The sequence below is a fragment of the Dermacentor andersoni genome, chromosome 11 (assembly GCF_023375885.2).
Source record: "Dermacentor andersoni chromosome 11, qqDerAnde1_hic_scaffold, whole genome shotgun sequence".
NCBI classification, from domain to species: Eukaryota; Metazoa; Arthropoda; class Arachnida; order Ixodida; family Ixodidae; genus Dermacentor; species Dermacentor andersoni.
The window spans coordinates 13,883,186-13,899,742 of record NC_092824.1 but is presented as its reverse complement, the minus strand read 5'-3'; the positions used below and the strand labels follow the sequence as shown (position 1 = coordinate 13,899,742).

At 46.2% G+C, this 16,557-nt stretch overlaps 1 protein-coding gene across 1 annotated transcript in view; it reads left to right on the top strand.

Moving 5' to 3' along the window:
• LOC126517675 (beta-scruin-like) overlaps window positions 1-14,182 on the top strand; it is an 80,622-nt gene extending 66,440 nt beyond the window's left edge. The window contains exons 7-9 of the mRNA XM_050167469.3: window positions 11,526-11,726; window positions 12,133-12,443; window positions 12,905-14,182. Of these exons, the coding sequence (XP_050023426.3) occupies window positions 11,526-11,726; window positions 12,133-12,443; window positions 12,905-13,110 (718 nt within the window). The 3' untranslated portion in view covers window positions 13,111-14,182. The remainder of the gene's footprint in view (window positions 1-11,525; window positions 11,727-12,132; window positions 12,444-12,904) is intronic.
• Window positions 14,183-16,557: the final 2,375 nt, after the last annotated feature.

Below are 16,557 nucleotides of genomic sequence, written 5' to 3'. Positions count from 1 at the left end.
GGTTCGTCGTCCATTCAAATAGTTCCCGTGGTCAAAAGTCTGGCTGTTTTGTTTAACGAAAATTTATCGTGGGACGAGCACGTTCAAATGGTCAGGGCCAAGTTGTCAAAGGTTGTTGGTATCGTGTCCCGACGGCGATATTTCTTACCGAAGCGTGTTAAGCAAATGCTGTACAATGCACTGTTTTCTTCAGTCGTTAATTACTGTATCTTGGTCCGGGGCACCACTTCATTTACTAATATCAGACGGCTGCACATGCTTCAGAAGAGAATTGTTCGAAATATTGTTAATGCTTCGAGATTTCAACATACCGCACCGATCTTTGCGTCACTTGACATCACCCCCCTTCCCCAACTATATGAAAATTTACTATTAAGGCGGTATAAAACAAGTATAAGACAGAAAAATACATTTACGTTAGACCTGGCAATCTTGAAATGCAAGGAACTTAAGTATTCTACCCGCACTGGCTTCACGTGGCTTGTGCCTAAAACGCGAACGAATTATGGTCGCGAAATGCTTAGCTACATTCTTCCAGAGACGTTAAATAACGCGCTGTGAATTGATGTAAATTTATGTACCGCTGAAACTTTTGTCATAGTGCTTTGTGCTTGTTTTCTTTTTTTGCCTATAATGTTCAAATACCGTTTCATTTGTGTCAATGTTACTATTGCGAATGCTTTACACATGCTATATGATATACTGTGATACTGTTGCCAAGTCATGGTAGGGTGCGTCGACATCTGTCAAGCCTTACTTCTGGCTTTTTGTCGATGCACCCAACATCCTCATGATGATGATGTTGAATAAAGAATTGAATTAAATTGAACATTCCTGCGAAAGTCGACGTGAATCCCACCATATTTCACAACGGAGCTATTGTAAGTCCAGCCTTCGACGTTCGTTGTCCAGTGTCACGCAGGGGGGCAGAGCGCATAGCGCGCTCCGGGGGAGGGAAGAGGAGAGGGGCATAGGAGCAGGTATTTCGCCGTTGCAGGCCCTTTCACTCCATGAATTCCGCTTGGCGCGAGCGGCAGCGGAAGCTCGCAGGAGAGCGGCAGCGCCAACGTTACGGTGGCTAAAAGGGGGCAGTGTGACGGGCGGCAGCCGGTTGGCTGCACAGAGTAGCGATGAAAGTTATAGATGGCGCTACTTGCAGCTGGTGTGCGGCTCTTGAAGGCGGTGGAGCACGGCAGCAATAACGAGCGTCGCGTTCACCTTGTGTCGCTTTTGAATTTTGTGGGGCCTTCACGGACGTCAGCGCCCCCGCCCTCACCACGAAGCATCGCGAATGGAGCACCACCGCTTACAAACGGTTCGGATTTCGAAGGGGGTGAGGCGTAGGGATTGCAGAAGAGGTGAATGAGCCCGCGCATTTGCGCGTCGAATTCCCAAATTCCCACAATTTTTAATATAATGGCACGTTGCCAACATTAAGAAGTGTTTGCAGCTCACAGATACATAATTAAGAAGGGTGACACATCTTCGGAGAGCAGATAAAGATGCGTTATTCGCAACACCGGAACGGGCAGCAGATGTTTAGCCATGCGAGTTAAAAAAGGAGGAAGCTCACATTTGAAGGTGACTCTGGACGAGTTGGTATTTACTAAAAGTCTTGCATGGTGATAGCGAAAGTGGACATGGACCATGAACACAAACGATCCGAAACACCCAGACTGAATTTTTTTCATTCGGTCATCTGCCGCAAATGTAGCAGTGGGCCCTGAGAACATCATACGCGCAAACAGACAAAACAGCGCTGAGTCTGTGCGCAATAAACCGGGGCTAACATCACCGCGTCGTTCAGCTCACTATCGGCGTCCACATGCGCCAGCAACTTGCCTTTTAAAAAGGTTTAGTTCCGTAAAAGAAAAAAAAATAGGTAGATATTTGGGCACTTTGGTTAACCTCAACATGCGCTAAATATTTTCCATCACTGCTTTTGTGGTACAAGTCCACAAGACGAGAGGAAACACATTATTACATAGCACAGTAATCCACATGCACACATCAGACAGAGCTCAGCAGTAGGCTCTACTTAGCTCTCCTTCAAATGTTTCTGGCGTTCCCTTTGATGAACATTGTCTTCTTTCAATGTGAAAAAGTGCAGCCTAGTTAACACCACCAAGTGGATCAATTTTGCAGTGAGCTGTTTGCGATGGAGCTCGCATGCAACTTGGTAGAATGTGAAACTGCTCAAGACTTGCACAAAATCATGCACACTGTCCGTCCGACAGTGTGCATGATTTTCAGGATCTCGGTTGGGAGGTACTGCCGCGTCCACCAAGCAGTTCTGACTTCGCTCGAAGTGATTATCATTTGCTTTGACCATTATTGTGTTCCTGGGAAGCCAACACTTCAGCAGTGACGACGACGTCGAGAAACCTGCTCGTTCATAGCTTCGGAATATTTTTATGCTGCTGGCATCCATGCGCTGCTGAAACGCAGAGATAAGTGCGACGGTTTCGAGTCAGTATTACGCTGAGAAGTGATGTTAATTCCATGGGTCTAAACATGTTTCATAATCCTGAAAAATAAAATCAGTCTTTTACTTGAACACCCTCTGCTCTTTTGCAATAGAGATGTAGAAGTTTTCGCGAAGAGAAATAGTGTAAACTAGAGATAGAGAAAATATCCTAGGTGGCAAAAGATGTAAAACCTGATAAGCTGAAGCATTACCTTGTAAAACGGAGTACCTCTGAAACAATTTTTATGCACGCAATTTAGTTGTCTTTCTTCCCGTTTTTTTTATTTCTTAGTATATTTCAATGGCTACTAAAATTTACAAGCCGTGTCTGGTTTTGCAGACACCTGTCGAGCCGCATAATTTCTGGCCTTTTCTCTTTGCGCCTAGCATTATGAATTTTATGTCAAATAAAGAAATTGAATTGGACTAAATTGAATCAGCGTTATCATCACAGTTAGAGCCCATATTTCTGCGCGCTCAAGCGAGAAATAAATGTGTACTTCATATATGTTGTAGTTCATATTCACAAATCGCATTCAATGCAAATAAATGCGCAAGCCCACCATTACAAGCGCCTACCGCATTGTTTGAAACGTTCACTATACAAAAATGCGTGCACATATGATTGAATTTAGTGCATTTTTGTTTTCTTGTCGCTTTGAACATAGGTGGGCACAGAGGATCATAGCACAAATATTCGCGTGAGAGCACCAGTAACACTGTGTAAATGACTTGGCAGTGCGAGAAAACAGTACGGACAGAAAATAATGACGCTCGAAATGCATCTTTTTTCTTTCATCAGTTTATCACGTACGGCCAATTTTCAACTCTTCTTTTTTTTTTCTTCCCGCAACACACCTCAATTACAAGCAGCCGATTCGCTGATATGGTGTTTTTAACAATTAGTAATGAGTGTTTGAGTCGCTGAATCGGAATGACGAGACGACTCCACAGAAATGCGCTTCCATAGACCATTTAGAACACCATACCCATGAGCGCCGCCACATTTGATCAAGTCACAACACCCGCCAATGAGCGTCTCCTGATCCTCGTCTTTGTACAATGACGGTAGCGGCCTCAGGCATGGTTGAGACAGCCACTATTTCACAGACCACGGGGAGTAGTTATGAGGTAGACGTACAATTTGGCCAAAGCTGCAGACATAGTGTAGGCCTACCGTTCATTTCAGGTGACGAATGTAGCAACCTGGTGCAGTATATTACCCTTTATACTCTAGTCTTCTAGGTGGTAGACGTGTAAGGCTGTTGTGGCCATGCGTCTGTTGTGTTAACAACGTCATTAAAGAATAGGCGTGTGTGGACGGGCAGAAATTGCCTGCTTGCGACCTCATCTGATCATGGTGCTCGGTTCCAACCACGTAATTCTTGTTGCCAGCGCTGATCAGATAAATTGGGAATATTTCTTGTTTACTTACAGTGCTTTTAATGTATTCCCGTACGCGAGGATAAAGATGCTGCAAGTGGCAGTGTGATCACTCGCGTGCTGTTTGATTCCTGGCGCGGAAAGAAAAACTCGCTGTTTCCACCTAATATTCCTCGCTTGACTTCGCTGCTGTTAAAAGTGATGCTACTCGAGTGTATCAGTAGCGATTCGAAGGCGTCACGAGGACACAGCGCTGACTAGCACGTTCATCGAAATTCACCATTTATCGATATGTCGTGCCTGTGGTCGAGATAACCGTTTGTTGTTGCTGCAGGTGATGTTAGACTGGAAGGCATTGCCAGTAACCGGTTGCCTGTTATTGCCGGCAGTTGACTATCCAGCGCTGGTGCATAGGCCTGCTGCGTTCACCTTGCCGAAGGCAGCGCATGACGAACGGTCGTAAACAAGGGCACTCCTTGTGCAGCTAAGGCGGATGAAGCTCGCACACAGTCTCATTCCACACCTTCAGGTCTGTCGCAGTTCTTGCAGTTAACTCAAGATAGAGCACGTCTTCCATCTGCTCTTCCACGTTCTAAATAAATAGTTCTAAACGATCCCTGGCTTCGCGGCCAAACGTTACTGGAGCGGCTGACTGCGGCAAATGTTTGCTTGCTCCACATTCAGAAGAAGGTCTATACGGCGTGCCTTGCTGTGGTGGCCCCTGGTGCGTGCAGCCCAGACTACTGTACATAAATGGTCTATGGTATGTGCGCCAGTAGCCAAAGCCATCAGGAGCACTTCTGTCATTTTAAAGCACAATCCGAAACCCTGCCATCTCGAGTTCTCAAGATCGTCACAGTAGTTTCACCGGAGCTACACGGGCATCCACTCTGAGCTGGTGAATCTTGTGACTTGCGATTTATCGTTTACATGGACTATGAGTGCGGTTGTAAGTTGTTTCTAAGTTTAATTTAACAAAACTATAAATAAAGAAGGCTTGAAAAGCGGGCGAGTGGGAACCTATCCGATCTCGGGGCAGCGCATGTAAGAAACGTAGCGCGAGCAAGAATTCAGGAAAAACGCTGTTCTAACAACGTATTGTTAGACCAGTGCTTGTCCTGTATCTCTCGTTTTTATGAGCGTTTCGCAAGAATGGATAGGCAAAAATAAATCGACCGACGATTACGCTTCTCGCTAATGCGATCTTTGAGCGCAGCTGCTGCCTTATTTCAACAACAGGCAAGCGCACAGGCAGTGCCGAACGGAGGCGGTTCTGCGTTTCGGATTGGGCAGCACACACCGCGATCTGCCGCTATCGAGCCGTTGCTGCGGCGATGCGCTATCGCTTCATCTTATAGTGGGTCACCACCGCAGAGAGAGACGGGGGGTGGATTAGCAACTTATATTTAATGTTTCTTCTGAAGTGGGATGAGGAAGCCGGCAGATAGCAGGGGTATTGAGTAGAGGTCACACAATCATTTACCCGCAGACATGCTTTAGTGTGGACGCACAAGTTTGGAGTAGGAAGGAGAAGTAAAGGGACGAAACGCTATAAGTGTCTTTCGAGTCACCGCAACGGCACTGCGCCAGGTAAGGGGAGGTAAAGTGCAACAGTGGAGGCGGGATAAAAACAGCCATGTGCAAGCACTGCCAGAGGCGATAAATACCACTGAGGAACGCGCCCCGCAAACGGGGAAGCGAGAGACACGGCTGAGAGCCGTACAGTCACGCGACGCGGAGACGGAGCAGAAAGCCGTGGATCACGCGCGACGCAGCAAGGAGCGCCCGCCGCCGGCACCGCGGCAGTGCCGCGACAGCGGGAGAAAGGACGGCGAGGGCGTAGTGGACGGTAGCGGCGAGAGTCGCCGCAACGGTGCTGCACGGAGGAAGGGGGCGAGGGTATAGGCGAGAACACGTCATCCGGCTTTGGTGGACAAGGCAAGCGCGAGACTCGCACCGCGCGCGAGAGATGGCAGCAGGAGCGCACGCAGGTCGAGCAGCGCGGATGATAACCTTGGCTACGGCGAGGGACGACGGCGCCGCGCAACGCAGGAACGGGTGCCGAAAAGCTGCGTTCCAATATCTGGTGCCGATTTAGTGTAAATGCGAGAGAAATGCGGTAGCATTACGTCGCACGTTTTTGAGATCCCGTTTACTCGCACGTTTCTGAGATCCTAGATTCATGAATGAAATCACGTTCACCACATTGCTAAGTGTTGTTCAGGTGCTCACTCGACACACATCCTGCCTTTTCGAAGAGCGAATTGCAACTCACTGTGCTCTTGAGTATACAGGGTGTTTCAGCGAACCCTTTCAAAAATCTTTAAAAGTTGCCTGTGGCAGATCTCACAATTCCAGTTCATGAGCTGGTCTACTCGAAGCGGCGGACAATACTTGTAGAAAAAATTGAGATGAAAAAGCAACTAATTAACAAGAATTCACGAATGCTCTTTTTAACTGATTACATTATGGCCCATATTGCAATTTACAAGTTATAGACGTGGAGTTTGCAAGGCTGATCGACTTGGAACTCATTTTCAAGCTTACACCAGTTTCGAGATATCGACTCCCCAACTTTGCGGAGAAATGCATTAGCGTTCCAGTTAAATTGTTACCAAAACATCGTTTCATGAACTGAAGCACACAAGTTAAGCCCACAAGTGAAGCACACAGAAAGTTAATTAGTGAATTATTGTTATTATTGTTAATTAGTAGAATTAGTTGTGCGAGTAGTGTGCGCGACCTCGAGTAGAGCGGCTCATAAAGTAGAATTGAGATATCTGCCATAGGCAACTTTTAAAAATTTTTGAAAGTGTTCGCTGAAACACCCTGTATATAGACCGCCGTCAGTTGCTGTATGTAAATGCTTATGTCACGGGATAGCATCCACACACCTCCCACATGTAAACTTCCTTTACAGCGAAGCTGTATATGGCTAGGGTTCCGTGTATTTTTGTTCTCCGTGAACAAAAACTATCATCAATAATGGCTCATACCCCCGTAAGCAATGATACTCCCATAAGCAAGTAAATTATACAATGGCTCATAGCACCCTCAGCAAAGTGAAGCGAACAATGCTTAAACTTTTTTTCTAATCACGTATACAACATACGGAACAGCATGTCGTAAACTGTCATCATCAATGGCTCATACCTCCGTGAGCAACGCCTCATACTCTCGTAAGCAAACAAAAAATGCAACGATTCATACTCCCATAAGGTTCATGGCTACTCACTTTGTGTGAATTAGCTGCGATGACACTACCCCTTTTGTCGTTTTCGGTGATTTCAATGTGGACGTGTCGGTACGGAAAAGGGAAGGGTTTACGCGTTCCGTGTTGCAGACATACCGCTTGCGTTGCCACAACGATCCGGCCCAACCAACCACCCAGAGGCGTATGTGCATGGATTTGACATTATCAGAGAATGTAATTGCAGTTGCGAGTGAAATAATGAGTACTGATGAAGACAATAAATGAGTGTGCGTACCTTTCTTCACGAAGACCACCCATCAGGACAATAAATGAGTTCGCACTTTTGTTCAAAATTATGTGTCACGTCCGTGTCGTGTGCTAACAGCTTTGTTGGTCAACCACCTTCACAGAGTAGAATAGCTCATGATCTTTCTTTTTTTTTTTCATTTTGCCACTTCTAGCGTGTGGGGAGCTAACCTGCGGGACTGAAGTACCTGCCGCAACCCGTGAGTGACCTCGTTTGCCTGACTATACGGGCAACGAGGCCAGCCTATTATTACTTATTACAAAGAGGACGCCCCTCTGCCGGTGTTCTTTATTGCTGGTAGCAATAAACGTTGTTACACTTGACGCCGCTGGTTGCCCTACTCGTTCGAACCCGACGTAGCCGCGGTTACCGCGCTACGGGTTGGGGAGTACCACGGAGCGACTGTGTGAGCCTAGATCCGGAGCTCGCCTTCAGCCCTAGCCGCACGCAGAGTGGAACCCCCACAAATGCTAACGCATTGAATTAATTGCGCTTCGCATTACCGACTGTGAATCGGTTGCTATGATCCCATTTGGACGGACCTTTAGGCGGCCGTCAAATGGGGGAGTGGGGAGCAAAACGCGTCGTCCTCCGTAGTACCTAGGCAAAGACAACATTTCGAATCCGGATTCCCCGGCAGTCCCTAGACTCTCTTGGGTATTTTAGAGGACAGGCAAATGCTAGATGCTATGCTAGATCTCCATGCAAAGAGAACCACGTTTCGCAAACTTCGAGTGGGACGAGTTGTAGCGTGCGGGGTATACACAAAACCAAGAGAGAGAGAGAGAGAGAGAGAGAGAGAGCAAATGATAAATTATTGGCAGGGAGGTTAACCAGGACTGAACCCGGTTGGCTACCCTACACTGGGGTAAGGAAAAAGGGGACGGAAAGATTAAAAGAAGACGAGAAAGTCCACTCGGAATATCGATTTGTCACTCAGTCCGAATCACAGACGCTGACTCAATCCGGTAGCTTTCACATATCGCAGCAGCGCTTTTGTGGCCTTCCGTAGCTGCGATATGCGAGGCATGGTGCCACAAGATCTTGTTCAAGGTGAACGGTTTTCTATCTGATTGCGAGCTGTGCAGAGGTCATGTCGTTCATTTTCAAAACGTGGGCGGTAGCACAGTAGGCGTTCTATAGTTTCCTCGACACCGCAGGCATTGCACTCGGCGCTATCAGCCATTCCATTCAAAAACGTATATGCATTGGTGAATGCGACAATATGGCGAGGTTAAAGTTTTAGGTAAAGGTCTAAAGACTGCGATGTCTAAAAGCTGGAAAGACTGCAACAGGCAGCTCGAAGGTTAATGACAGTGCTTTTGCACATTGGCTAAAATCAAATCTATAGCATACTAGAAACGCAACAGGCACTCGTGTTCTAAGAAACAAAATTTTAATGTCAACTGATCTAAATACTTTAAAAACGTAAGATGTGCTGACAAGACGTTGCAGTGATCGCATAGCAAGTGGGGGCTCAGGGCACCTAAAAACAAGTTTAGAAGACCTAACCAACCTGTCAAGAAGTCTCATCGTAGGTATACCTTACGTTCCCCCTCTGCTGCAGCGACTTAAGGATGTAGTAAGTAGATGTGAAGTCAATGTTGTTTTTGCGGCTGGAAAATAGGTTAGAAGAGGTGTGCGTCACCGTGTAGTATAAGAAATAGCAGTTGAACGACAAAAAAAATTTTCAGAGGCATTATGTAAAGTATACCCACAGGTTTGCAGAATGCATTATGGGCGTAGTTTATGAAGGTCCTGTTTGCCTGATTCGTAGATTAATTGAGCATAAGCGATCTTTTTTCGCTGTGGAACACCGTCCAGCCATTCGTTGCAATGTCGTGACTGCAAGTGTACTCCGAAATTTGGCGTTTCCACTTGCGTAAACTGGCGATGATAGCACTCAGCCTGTTATGGTCGCATTCTTCACGCTAGTGTTTTCTCGTAATGGTTATTGTCATCAGCAATTCCGTAATAAAACCCGCAGCCCCGACGTGGCCCGCGCCCAAAGATAGCGACAGGGTTCGAGATTAAGTGCGTTTGCTGCAAAGGAGGGTGTGAGAGTATAATATTCTGGTGTACGCACTTCTGCTCAGGCATGAGAACAAAAAAGCGCGCCTGATGCCTGAGGCATAGAATAATTTTACTAGTGGTAGCATCTGCGTAAGCGATCTGACCTGGTTATTATGCGTAAAAAAAGAAATGATCGCGCTCAACACTGCCCCCGCGTGTTCATGTTGTCGGGTCGGCGCTGCCTACCCTCGAGCATGTGCAGTTAAGTTAGGTGCCTTCCTTCGCGTTGTTCTCGTGTCTGTGTTTTCGCGCCTGCATTTCCGCACTATGCGGAAGAAAAACATTTGTAAAAGCGTTAAGGAGGTATGGTAGGGTAAATGGTTCATGTTAGTTTTAACGTAATATGTTAAAAACGGCTACAGATATTTGCATAAAATTTCACGCGCTTTCAAAAGATGCTCTTGGGTACAACGCGAAACACGTTGTGTCTAGATGGTGTGCCTTTCCTGTGGCCCACTCCCAAAATTCCAGTTGTGTTTAGTTTTTTTATGTACCTTTTCTCTGCAACCTTTTCTCTGATATTACACAGTGTTATTCTAAATACCCAATGGTTATACCTGAACTAAAGAGGTATTTACCCACTTTGGAGTTCACACCCCAAAAGAAATATCTCTGTTTGCACAAAGCCACAAGGGGGGTTTCTTGCAGTGTAAATTTTCTAGTGTTATCATTCATATCATCAGAGATTTTTTAGTTCAGAATATTTATAAGTGGTTGTAGTATATGTGTACAAAGTATCACTGGAATGGGATGAATACTTTTTAAGAAAAGGTACATTGGATTTGAAAAATTCATTAGAAAATGCAATTTCAGAAAAATGAAGTTTTATGTACGAATGCTGCTTGTGGATGCTCAGAATGTGCCAGGAGAATACATTTCACTGCTGCCTTTCTTGCAGGTGTCTCCAAAGCCCTTCTTATTGTTCCTTTTTATCTGTCGTCCTTGCTTGCTCTCGGCAGAGTCATAGAATTGTGCCTTGTCAACACGCCCTTTGTCCATCCTGTCGATTGCAATATTACAAGAGAGACATGAAACGGACCAAGGGCCTCCAGAACAGCTTCTCGTGCAGAATTACCGTCATTGTAGTAGGCTGCAGCATCGTTAGTTTCTGTCTTCAATGCGTAAGCACTGACAAAGTTTTCTTAGGGCAGTGGCACCGGATGAGTTGGTTGAGCGACTCATTCGTGTTCTGTATTCGTCCATGAATACATTTGCTTAGAGGACCCATTACCTTTGAAAGTTCTCTTTCTGCTCCATTTGCGGGACGATCGTGCCATCTTCTGGGCAAGTAATACGTTTGAAACTCGAAACAGAGGCGACCATGACCACGTATCAAAAGCAAGAGTTTGACGTAATAGTTCGTTTCTGCAAAGGGTTATTCCGTCAAAATCTTGCTTCCAATTGTCAACAAATTCGACTTCGCCCTGCCATCTGCTAACCGCCTGGTTAGCTCAGATGGTAGAGTGGCTGCCCCAGAAAGGCGGTGGTCCCGGGTTCGAGCCCCGGATGAGGATGAATTTTTCATCAACTGCGACGCTTTTCTTTCGAGGAACCCGTATGGGATTCCTTTGTGGCAATTGCTACGATTGCGTGGATGTGTCATTTTCCTTTAATTAATATATGATCTTTTAGTACCACGCACACACATACAAAAAAGAAGAACCCATGCCATAACGATGAAAACCGCGAACGACAACGATAAACAAACCGGCCTTCGCCCGCTATTTTTAAATGCCAGGGCGCACGGCACACTTCGGCGCTACATTTGAACTGCTTTGAGCGGGCGTTCGAGGTCGCGCTTCTACAGGTTTGGTCCTCATAGTGCAGTCAATTTTTCTGTGCCAAAATTGCAACTTCGATTTGTTTTTTTTTTTTTTTTTTGGGGGGGGGGGGTTATTGTACCATATCCACTTAAGCATGCGCTGTAATCTCTGCGTTTGTGCTTCCTATTTGTGCTTTTGTACTGTTTTAATCAGTGATATGGGTAGCCTTCTGGGTACTGCAAGTCTCAGGATAGTTTTCAATAAGCAGATCAAACATTTTACACTGATAACAGATTGAACGAACTGAAAGACTCAATGGAACGCTTCCTGCACTGCTAGGCTGCTGCACAGCATGGAGTTCTGGGAGCCCGGTTCTGACCGGTGGCGAGTGACGGCCGAGCCGTTGAGGCCCGGGCGGATGGGCGCTGCCGTGTCTGCGTCGGGCAAGATGGTCTGCGTGGCCGGTGGCGTGTCACGCACGGACGACGGCCGCCTGTGGTTGCTCGCAGACGTCGACTGTTATGACGTGCAGGCACGAAGGTTGGTGTGGGCCATGTGGCGCCGCCACAGCGCATGCGCCTGCCGCACCGAGTTTCTGCACTCTCCCGCGCAATCAATTAAGGGCATTGTTGCGAAGGCAGCGCACTTGTGGACAGACACACAGACATTGAAAAGCGAGAAACGCGTTTTATCTTTATCTCCTCCCGTCGCCTGTGCTTGTTTCCTTTTGGTGTTCGCACATGTGTCCACAAGTGGGCTGCCTTCACAACAGTAAAGGCCAACCAAGTAGCCCACTCATAATTCCACAACATGTATAGTATTTGGTTTGAAATATAGCAAGTTAGGTATTGCAGGAGCACCGCTATCGCATGAGCGGTGGCAGACACTGTAGCACAAGGGCTAAGAACATAAATGGCCGTCGTTGTGTTTTTCGTGCCTCCCTCAGGTGGGTTCGCGGCCCTCGGCTCCCATGGCCCGTCTGCCTCGGCGCGTTGGTGTCCACTGGTTCGGGTGTGCTGGTGCACGTGGGCGGCCTCTCGCTCTGCCAAGCAGCGTCGGCCGGTGGCGCCGCAGTGCCGGGCGGCGCGGCGCACGGGGCCGCGATTGAGCAGCAAGACGCCGCGGTGGACGCCCGCGCCTTCAGGAGCCGCTCGGACGTGCTCTTCTGGGACCCGTCTTCGGCCGACGGCCGCTGGAAGTCCCTGTGCCCGCTCCCCGAACCTAGGCATGGCATGAGCGCTGCCGTCTGCGCCAACGGTGAGTTCTCTTTATATGGAGTTCAGCTTATCGTACCTAGTTTACCAGTGATCAGGTTTCATGGATGTGCTCTATGGTTGTGGATCGCTCCACCCTTGTTTATAAGGGCATTATCTTGTATGCTTCAACCAAAAGCAAAACATTTAAGAAACATCAAAACATTGCAACATACTTTTTTAACAAGTCATAGCGGAAGGTAAGCACCATTGTAACAATGGATTCATTAGGCACATAGAAATTATAATCCCGAAAAAATTTTTCACTGGCACAATACTCAGTTGAATTCAGTTAAGTAGAGTTTCGTTGAATCAGCTCCACTAAATGGTAATGAAAATGTCGAGCTGCTCTGTATGACTTCGACATGCATTAATTTAACGCTAGCCACATACCAGGCTTTTTCTGTTATAGTAAACCGAGACAAAAGGGCCAAGATTCCCTGACAGGGCTCCCTACATTTGCAGAGGACACCCTGTACGTTCTAGGCGGCCTCTCTACCTCCTTAGAGCGGGCTCCTCTGGAAGTGCTGGCAGCGTCCACGGCAGACTCGGGTGACCGCTCCTTCTACAGAGCCTGCCAACTGCCGGGTCCCATCGCGGGGTCACTCGTACTGCCGCTGCCAGACGTCGCCAGCATACCAGTCACCCGCCGGCGATCTTCCTCATCTTGATGTGTTCATCTATCCACACGTCGTCATAAGTCCGGCCGGATGGCATTTTCTTGAGGGAAAAAAATAATGAAAAGAAGCATGGCACCCGTTCACATGTCTTTTCAGGTTCATGTTGGCCAGGTTGACCCTAGGGTTGCTACAGTGGGCGGAGTGCCTTCATCGCGACTTCCGTTAGCCAAGTATTATTCAATAACAATTATCATTCATCAAGCTTATTTATGCAAAGCTTCTTAAGTATTTCCCACCGGGCTTTTAGAGTCTGCAGTGCAGAATGTATTTTGCGTTATGCGCGTGCAGCCGCAGCCAACACACGTCGTAAGAGAAGTCTCGCCAAGCTCTGATCTTTCTGTTGAAATTGTCTGTCCTATTGTCGCTAGCACAATGTAATGAATAGCATAATAAAGCGCAGTTTTTTGACACGACATGCACCAGGGTACCACGCGCTTGACCTAGCATATGCTTTTTTTTTTTATTCTAGGCAACAAAGAACTCGTCGCTTAAAAAACAAATGTTTCGAAACTTTGGTCGCGGCCCACGCACTTATATTTAATGTTATGATGCATCACAAGACATGCTGAAAGACATACTTCTCAGCGTAGAAAGGCAGTGGTCAGGTGAACAACGCACAATATTCCGCTCCAATGAATCCCAATAACTCATTGTTTGTGAAAAGTAAGAGCACCTAAATGTTTCTGCGTTAAACTCATATGTGTTTAGTTGTAGTGCTTCGCAGTTAACTGAAGGATGTTTAATCGCCTAATAATGAGATGAACTAAAATCTAATAATGAGATGAACTAGAAACATAAAGTGCAAACGTACAAGTACGCTTGTAAATTGTCGGGAAGAAATGAAGTTTGGCTGAATATTCTGTGGGAGAAACATTACGATTGTAGTTATTACAAAGTAACTTTATTGATTTTCTTTGAAACTTCTAGGCTTTTTATGGCGTGTTGGATATTGGAGAACCAACAGACACTGCGAAGCTATAGTACAATACGAATGAGTAAGGTTTGCGCCTTTGTTTAAGCGAACAGAGCTCGTGTAACTCCTTAGAAGACATGTGAAAACATGTTTTTTCCATTTCATATCAGGCTATAAAACAGTGCCCAAGAATCTATTACCAACTCTGTTTCATTCTTTGCTTTCCGTCGCGTGCGGAAGTAAATTCTTGTAGGCTTTTTTTCTGCTTACTCGCATAACAATATTCTTTTCTAAATTAATGATTTATCATGCCTCACATTAATTTGCCATGTGCTCAAGGCGGTTATTTAGTGTTACTGATCATAATGGCTATTAATTTCTTTATATATAATGTAATCATGTGCAAGCATGCACACTTTAGTTTTCCGTTATCTGTCATGTGATTTATGTATAACAAGAAGGAATTGCTGCTAAGACTGTCCCGTGTGCTACTCCGAACGACGCTTCTACCCAACCCAGGTGTTGGCACTTAAAGAAAATTTTGGCCCGCATGAAAAGTAGACATTCATGCAATTTAATATACTGCCAGATCCGAGAACTTATTTTAGATACTGCTCTTAGGAGATACCGAAATGGGTTTCGAGATACCAACTTATCGCTAAAGAATCCATAGAATTGTCCTAGGTACCGAACAATTAGAAAGTGTAGCGAAATTGTCCCGATCGTTAAATCAGGGGGCGCAACAAATCCACGAAATCAAAGGTCAGTTTCGCTAAGGAGCACATGTTGCAATATCATCGAACACACCATGCTAGAATACATCATAACCTATGCTGAATATCCAACCTGCTCAATGAAAACCAACGACGTTTCAGAAAAAGGACTGTCTATGGTCGAAGGCGTTCGATAGACTGCAGCACAACTGATAGTTGGGCGAGTTGGTACGTATTCATAGTAAAATATTTTTGCGCGCACAATTGACGAGGACACAGTGAAGGGGTCGTGTGTCCCAGTGAAGCGCTCGTGTGTCCCCCTTCACTGTGTCCTTGTCAATTGTGCGCGCAAAAATATTTTACTATGAATGCGTTCGGTAGATAAAGAAGTATAATATCCTTCAAGAGCATATGCTTGGGCAGGTTGATAATCCGTAATTTTTTAGCGCACAAAAGGGCAAAGGGCTGAAAGAAGCTGTCTCCGCATCATTCATTTCAGTCCTATGTCCTTTTGCGCGACCAAAATTAAGTGCTAAAGCGATATAATGCGCAGATTCCAAAATTACGTAACCGTAGACAGACCTTTTTCTGAAACGTCGTTGGCTTTCATTGAGCAGGTTGGATATTCAGCATAGGTTATGATGTATTCTAGCATGGTGTGTTCGAGGATATTGCAACATGTGCTGCTTAGCGAAATTGACCTTTGATTTCGTGGATTTGTCGCGCCCCCTGATTTAACGATCGGGACAATTTCGCTACACTTTCTAATCGTTCGGTACCTAGGACAATTTTATGGATTCTTTAGCGATAAGTTGGTATTTCGAAACCCATTGCGGTATCTCCTAAGAGGAGTATCTAAAAGGCGATCTTGGCAGCAAGATTTTTTATTATAGTGGAGCTGTATTTGAATAGTTTCTAGCGTTTCGCAATGTGCGTAGGCAAAAATGATGGTGGCTTTCTTGCCTCCTCGCCACATGTTTTTTCTCATGAAGCTCCCGTAGGCGTCGCATTCATGCCGTCGTGTCTGGGGGAGCATACATGCAAAAACAGCGCTTGCATGCAACACCGCCTAAACAAGGCCCCTCCACGGAGTGCGTGACGTCACGCTCGTTGCCCGGCGGCAGCCCGGCCGCTCCTTTCGGTCGCCAATAGTTCGCGTTGTCGGTGCTTGTCCACAAAACAAAAACCAGCGCGTTTTTTTTTTTTTTTGCAGGCTCTGCATTAGGAAATTATTGGACGGCCCGTATCAGTGCACTCAAGTGCAATAACCACAAAATAGTTTTCAGCAGCTTCAAGGCATGCAGCGCGAATATCTGAGGCTGCTTTTAGAGTTTAACACATATGAAACGAAGTCAGAAATGGGTTTATACGAATGGTTTTGTTGGGAGACAGGACTAAAACCGATCGATTTCACTGCTTGCTTAGTGTTTTCATCTTTCTGACTGCAGCCTTCTTTTGCTCAGTGCTTTGAATCATAGCATTACGTAATCTACATAAGTTATTCAAAGCGACGTTCGTTGCAGCACGCACTACATGTCGCACAAGAGTCTCTGATGTGTGGCCAGTCTCGCAAGTTTCCAAATCAACATCTCCCAGGAAGGATGTGGCAGCGGAGCTTACAATGCCGCGTTCGTTATTGGATGCGAGGAATTGCTTGGCATTTTCTCCCGCAGTGAGTTTTTCTACAACCAGCGTGGCAACTAGCACCATGTCCACAGCGGACGGCTGCGGAAACTTTAACGCTCCTCTTGACAGGTGGGCATTCATTATTTCGGGTTCAACTTCTATATTCCTCTTTTCAAGAACGAGTGT